The 7,156-nt window shown below is 63.2% G+C and overlaps 1 protein-coding gene across 1 annotated transcript in view; it reads left to right on the top strand.

Annotated features, from left to right (window-relative positions):
• The window catches only part of CAMK2B (calcium/calmodulin dependent protein kinase II beta), a 44,221-nt gene that overhangs the window by 7,124 nt on the left and 29,941 nt on the right, over positions 1 to 7,156 (top strand). Inside the window, exons 4-6 of the mRNA XM_015589026.1 lie at positions 3,368 to 3,427; positions 6,449 to 6,503; positions 6,634 to 6,807. Coding sequence (XP_015444512.1) covers positions 3,368 to 3,427; positions 6,449 to 6,503; positions 6,634 to 6,807 — 289 coding nt within the window. The remainder of the gene's footprint in view (positions 1 to 3,367; positions 3,428 to 6,448; positions 6,504 to 6,633; positions 6,808 to 7,156) is intronic.

The following is a 7,156-nucleotide window of genomic DNA, read 5'->3' as shown; positions in this document are numbered from 1 at the left end:
GGCCTCATTTCCTCCACTGACCATGCCTCGCTGCCCGCGCCCGCCTCCCCCACCCCACCCCACCCACTGCCTTCTGCAGCCTTCTCTTCCTTCTTGACCCAGCCAAAGTGACCCGCCTGGGGGTCCCTGCCAGGGGGCTGCAGGAGCCCCAGAGGCAGTGCTTGTCTCTGCTGCCCATCCCCCTCATGGTGGGGGGGGAGGGGGCACCCAGCAGAGGGAGTGCGGGGCTCCCTGGGGCCGCCTCCATTCCCGGTCCCCTCTCTGCATCCTGGGGACCCCATCTCGGGACGCCCAGCGGAGACCTTGGCGGAGTCGCCCGCTTTGCCAGGCTGTGCAGTGGGGAGTGGCAGGTGGGGTTTAGCTGGTGTTTGAGTAAAGGGGTTCGGTTCCATGCGCGTTTCCATGGGGTGTTTTGAGGGGGGCGTGAGCAGCTGGTCCTGCGCCTTCACCAGCTGCAGGCAGGAGCGGCTGTCAGTGATCCGTGCGTTTGCGCCACCGCCCTGGGCCTCGGGCTCCGTGCCCGGAAGCCGTGTGTGGGCCGTGGGCGCGGAGTCTCGGAACCCTTTCTCCCCACAGACGGCTCCTCCAAATCCCCACCCTGCCCCCTTGGGTGCCCTGCCGGCAGCATCAGGGCCACTGACTGCTGTCCCGAGGCTCCCTGCACTGCCCCCCTGTGTGACCCAGCACCCGTGTCCCCTGGGGCCCTGGGACCCTGCTGGGCTCAAGGCCGGCCCGGCCGCTCGGCCCTGCAGCCCGCTGCCCCGGCGGGTGCCTGCGGAACCCCCTCTGGGGCAGTCCCCGGCCCATCAGCCTGCACGTCACTGCCCTGGCCATGGCGAGGTGTGCCCACTCAGGAGGACACTCGGGACCGCCCCCGGGAGGCGGTGCTGGCCGATGGTCCGGGAGGGTGGGCAGTGTTCTCCAGCGCCTGAGTCCATACAGGGCCCACGGGGGCCAGCAAGGATGAGCTGACGGCGGCTCCGAGGGGCGTGTCCTGGGCCACAGCTTGTCCCACGTCCTGCTGCCCGCGGGACGGGTGCCAGCCAGTGATTTAGGGCTGGGACGCACTTCTGGTGAGCTGGACTGGGTTCTGCTGACAGACCTAACCATGTGCGTCGTGGGGTTCGTGGTTTGGCGTTTAGGAAACTCCCCGAGTTTGTAGAAAGGACGTCACACGACGCCGACAGTCAGGAGCCAGCCCCACATGCCACACGCCTGTCCTGGGAGGGGCTCCCGTGCCCCGGTGTCGTGTGACATGAGCGTAGAGCCCCGGTTTCAGGGCGGATGTCACCGTGGTGGGTTCTGTGACACACTCTTTTCTTATTTAATTCGTGGCCTTTGGAGACAGGGTGAGACTATTTCTTAAAATTAACACTTTGCCTAATTATAAAAGTAACACAAATCTGTCGTCGGAGTTGGGGGAAAATATAGAGTAAAATAAAATCACCCGTGACCCTGCAGCCCGGAGCGAAGCGCTGTTACCATGGAGATGCAGTGCGCCCCTGCGTGGCATGGTGTCTGGTGACGGTAGGAGGGTCGCGACCTGTGTGGTGGGGTGCACACTGGCCCCCGGACGCATGCAGGAGCAGGCGGAGGCCTTCTGGGCGGGACTCACGTTCAGCGACAGGTTTCAGTGACAAAATACTGCCCTTTAAGATATTTACTCCCCAAAAGCTCCCATATGCATTTTTCTTCTGGTTTTTATTTATGACCAAAATCAGGCCGTTTTTCGAAAGAGAATCACCCCCTTACTCTCCCAGCTGCCCCTGACCTCGGTCTCACTCCGGCCCTGTCCACGCGCAGAGAGGGGTCCCAGCTGTTACCCACGTGGGGGGGGCCAGTGATGACATTGCTGGGACATGTGGCAAGATTGGACTATAGGCTGGGTTCGAGGGCCGGGTGTGCGTTGGGTTTGCTGTGTGAGGTGACCACGCTGAGACGGTCCTCGTTCTCACAGAACACGCACAGGTGTGCCCAGGGCCAGGACATGGAGTGCGGGGTTCAGAAATAAGAAAGAATCTCGGGTAAAAGGTCCGCCTCCCTTCTCAGACTCCAAGGCCCTGTTTGGGCTTAAAGCTACTTCTGTCCTGTAAGGGGCTAAGGACGTTGAGTTTCAGTCGTCCTTGTCAATAGCCAGAGGACGTGACACCAGTTTTGAGGTAATTATCTAAGTTTGAAGGAGAGGGTCTTTCTCCAAAGAAAGGAGGGAAAAAAAGACCTAACTGGGTTTACTAAAAAGGGGAGGGATTCTGGGAGCGCGGGCCGGGTCAGCAGGGCCGCGGCTGCACACCGTGCCGCGTGAGTGCGTGTTACTGTGCTCGCCGCCCCCCGCGTCTGGAAAACACTCGGAACAAGACACTTAGAAAACGCCACGAAAGAGAAAGCCACCGGCAGGCGGCGAGGTGACCGGGCCCCAGGCCCAGAGCCCTCCAGTGCCAGGGACAGATGGCTGCCAGGCAAGCAGTGCCTGATGCCTGTCCCGGGAGGAGGGAGGAGGGAGGAGGGAGAGCCAGCTGGACGCCCTGGGCATTCCCAGAGCCATTGTGTCCCCAGGCGTGACTTCCCTACCCAGGGGAGGCACATGCATGTTTGCAAGTGTGTACGTGTTCAGGGCTGCACGGGTCCTCCCAGCCTTTGCACAGTGGCGTGCGTGTGTGCGTGCATGTCGTGTACGTGCATATGTGTGTACAGTGCCATGTGTGCTTGCATGCTTGTGTACAGGTATGTGTGTGCTCAGTGGTGTGTGTGTCGTGTGCATGCATATGTGTGTGCACAGTGGTGAGTGCGTACATGCCATGTACATGCATATGTGTGTACAGTGCCATGTGTGCTTGCATGCTTGTGTGCATGTATGTGTGTGCTCAGTGGCGCGTGTGCATGCATGTGTGTCGTGTGCATGCACATGTGTGTGCTCAGTGGCGTGCATGTGCGTGTGATGCAGCACAGTTGGGCTCTCTCTGTGAGTGACATTTCTCATCAGCCCTGTGCGGGGGTGCTGAGTGATGTGCACACTAATGGCCGTGTCCTGTTTTGTGACTGGAGCCTCATCTGTTTCTGCTCTGGTCTGTAGTAATGTAGATTTTTCCCATTTTTTGCTATTATAATCTCCATCATCTTTTTCAATCGTGCTGGCACCTCTGTTTGCTTGAAATATACAATTTTTGGCTGATAAATTGCGTAGTCAGCTCTCCTGTGGGTCCTGTAGACACACCCCTTGCCCCCAGGCGGGAGCTGCGCCCAGTGGGGCCTCCTGGCTGCGAGTCTGGAGATGGTGGCCTCTCTGGCACCCGGTGGTCTGGGCAGCCCTGGGCATGGGAGGTGATGGGCTGCTGGGGAAGAGGTGACACCTGTTTTTTTCTGTCCCCAGATCACCAGAAGCTGGAGAGAGAGGCTCGGATCTGCCGCCTTCTGAAGCACTCCAATATTGGTGAGTGGCCTCAGGTGCTGGGTGCTGGGTGCTGGGTGCTGGGTGCTGGGTGCTGCGTGGGGCCTCCACAGGCTTCCTTTTCCTTCTACGTTGAAACCCCTCCCTCCACCCGGAAGCGGCTCCCTTCCTAGTGGGAATTTGGGGTCTGGCAGCCGCTGCGGTAGAGCAAAGCCGGGCTTTGCCTGATGGGTCCCTGCCCACCACCCCCAAACCCCACACGGTAATGATCGTGGAAACACAAAGGGGCCTTAACCTCCTGCGGCTCCAGAGAAGCCAGCAGACCCCCCACTACTGGGTCGGGAACCAAAGACCACCCCAGGCACAGCCCCGGCCTGAGGTCTGAGGTCTGGCTCTGCAGAATCTCTGTTGTCGCCACCAGCCCCGGGTCCCCAGAACGGTGGTCTGGGGGAGATCCTACACAGTCAGATGCCCCCTGGGTCACGTGCAGCCTCAGGGTACGGCCATCTGCCATGGTCAGCCCCCTCTTCCGAAAGCCCAGGCAGCTCCGTGGGTGGTACGGTTGTAGCAGCTGCTCGGACCCCAGGCCGTGCTGACCCCAGAAGCCGTTGTGGCTCTCCGGCCGCCTGGCCCCCCTGCCTGTCCCTGGCCCCCACGGCTCACAGTCCCTGCCCACCACCCTGGGGAGAACGCGTGTGTCCTTTTCCACCTCTGGGGCCCTGGGCCCTGGGCCCGGGACTTAGGCCTCGCCCGTGCTGGGCGGCAGCCAGGAGGCTTGAGGGGACAGGGCCCTCGCGGCTCGTCCCGCTGGGGCACCCGGCAGGGTCCCTCCCCCTTCGGACTGAGTGGTGACCTTGTGTGGGGGCCGTAGTTTGCTTATCTGTTCACTCGTCATTGGCCATGAGGCCTTATTCTGCCTGGCGGCTACTGTGACTAATGCTGCCGTGAACGTGGGTGTCCAGGTGTCTGTCTGGGCGCCCCCGCCCCCAGTTCCTCTGTGTCCCCAGCAGTGGAATTGCTGAGCCATGCGGTAGCTCTGTGTTGAAGGAACTGCCTCGCCTTTTTATGACCTAGTCTGGGGGGTGTCTCGCTGTCACCAGTGGCTCGTGCGGGGACAGTGGGGACAGGCATGACCTGCAGAGCCCTCCACACATGTCTGTGTTGTACCCGACCACCCCAGGAGACCTCAGGTGGCCCCCTCCACGTAGCCTGGAATTCCCCGTTTAGCGTGTGTCTGTGGCCACCTGTCCCGTGCAGGGGGGTCTGGGCTGGAACAGCAATGGGCAAGGCGGCCTGCGCCATCACCTCGCTGGTGGGCTGTAGCCAGGGCCTCGAGAGCTCAGCAGGCCAGTGGGTTCCCAACCTCCCTGGCTGCCGCCAGTGACCCGGGGGTGACAGAGAGAGCAGAGCGGGCCCCCTGTGTCTTCCACAGGCTTGTTAATGGGGCCGAGCACCGCGTTGGGATTAGCAGAGCCCATCAGCCTCGACTCAGAGGGGCCCCCAGCCCCTCCAGCCCCCCAAGCCTCCCCAGCCTCCCCCACTCTCCCCCAGCACCTCCCCCAGCCTCTGCACACCACACATCTCCTCCGTGGGCCTGGCCCAGTGATGGTGGATCCCCACCTCCAGGTTTCTGGAGCTAGGCCACCCTCCTTCACTGGGTGGCCCACCTGTGAGCCGGGCAGGTGGGCACCATGGAGGGAGGGGCCCCCAAGGGCTGTCCGCAGAGACCGGGGCAGGGCGGGGAGAGGAGAAGGTTCCCAGCGTCCACGCGCTGAGAGCCAGCGCCACCATCCTGCAGCTCCACCGCCGGTCGATCATGCATCACGTTAGGGGACCCCAGCCTCCTGCTGGGGGCTGAGAGCGACCCCCTGGCCTGGGAATCGGGGTGCAGGCCTGGGAGGAGCCGCGCCGCAGTGGGAAGGGTGCATCCCAGGCACCTGCCTGCCCCACGGCACAGGGTGTCGCGTCCTCATCCGGAGCGTCCCCGCCGGGCTCTCTCAGGCGTCGTGGGACCACGTGCGTGCCGCCCACATGTCACTTACTTACTGTTTTTATCTGAAGCCTACAACAACTCACTCTCTCCTTAGCCCTGTCTGTGGAACTGCGGCTGACGAGCCACTAGGTTTTCTTCTAAACCACTACAATAACATGCTACTATTTTTTAAGTGTTAAAAATACTTTTTTAAAAAAGTGTCCACACACACACGGCCTCAAGTCCCACGCAGACTCCAGCGTCTGGGCCAGGCGGCCTGGGGCCCCACCCCCGTCACCTGCCCTGTGGGGCTGGGCAGGGAGGCCTCCCCCAGGAAGAGGCCCTCAGCACCCCAGCGTTAGGGACCCCTGTCCGCGGGAAGCCGGGGTCTCCTGCATGGGGAGGAGAAGGCCCCGTGACTGCCCCTGGGGGGACCCGGCCTGGCGGTGGGAGGATGCTGAAGCCAGCTTGAAACAAGGGCCGTGAGGAGGGTGCCAGGAGGGCCACAGGCCTGGGACTGGGCGCTGCTCTCAGCCCGTGCAGAGCGGCCGCGATGCTGCTGGGGCCTGAGGCCCTGTCCCCTGTGCTCTGCGGCTGCGGCCCACCCAACCCTCCGTGCGGCGGTTTCCCCTGTGGCCTCAGCGGGGTCGGTGTGGCCGCACAGCGCCCGGGCGCACACGGCAGAGGCGGCACGTGGGGCAGCGTCCAGGCGAACCGTCCAGAAGCGTCTGCCACGTGGGGACGGGCACTGGGCTTGCCTTCTTTGGCTGAGGTTTCGCTGACTCAGCCCCCATCAGCCCCAGCGCCGGCTCTGGACGGGTGGTTCCAGGCCCCTGTGAGAGTCGCAGCCCACGGTCATCGCGCTGACCCTCCGCCCCGGCTGGGCACGGGTCAGCCTCTGAGCAGGGGTCCTCTGCCCGGGTCCCTGCCCCTCGCCTCGGCTGAGCTGTGCGAGTGGCACCCTGGGCCACCCTCTGCGGAGGAAAGGGGGTCGGCGCTCCCGGGGGACACGCTCCTGGCGGGTGGCCTGCAGGGCCCCCGGCTCGCGGTGCCGGGCTCTGCCAGCTCTCACGCATCTCCTGTCCCCACAGTGCGCCTGCACGACAGCATCTCAGAGGAGGGCTTCCACTACCTGGTCTTCGATCTGTAAGTGCTCAGCGTCGGGCCGGGGCGGGACCCGGGGCCTCCCCCGCCTGGGACGGCCCCCACTCCCCCGTCTGCTCACTGCCTGTCCCCACGGCCCCATCTCCCTTGCCCCTCGCCGCACTTCGCGTAGCGGCGGGCGTCCCACGGGGCCAGGCCACTGTGCTGGCACTGTCCTCCACGCCAACGCCAGCGCCAACGCCAACGCCGTGGAGAGAAGAGGGCCCCCCAGGGCAGCCGGTCATCAGCCCTCACCACTGCTGGCCTGGGGTGCCCCTGGCCGGCACGAGTATGCGCCTGTGGGGACGTGCGTGGGTGTCAGCTGTGAGACTGAGCGCGGCTGTGAGTGATGGCATGAACGTGTATACACGTGTGAGTGTGTACATCCGTGTGTGCGTGTGTATGTACATCGGTGCATGGGTATGTGATGTGTGGTGTGCACGTGTGTGTGTGGTTTCTGGGCTGTGTACATGTGTGTGCACGTGTGGTTTGTGGGGTGCGTATGTGTGTGCATGTGTGTGCGCGTGTGTGCGCGCGTGTGCATTATGCACGTGTGTGCGTGTGTGCATTGTGCACGTGTGTGCACGTGTGCATTGTGCGTGTGTGTGTGCACGTGTGCATTGTGTGCGTGTGTGCGTTGTGTGTGCATTGTGCAC

Source organism: Pteropus alecto, unplaced genomic scaffold (assembly GCF_000325575.1).
Source record: "Pteropus alecto unplaced genomic scaffold, ASM32557v1 scaffold214, whole genome shotgun sequence".
NCBI lineage: Eukaryota > Metazoa > Chordata > Mammalia > Chiroptera > Pteropodidae > Pteropus > Pteropus alecto.
Note: the sequence above shows the minus strand (reverse complement) of the source record. Positions and strands in the feature narration are given on the sequence as shown.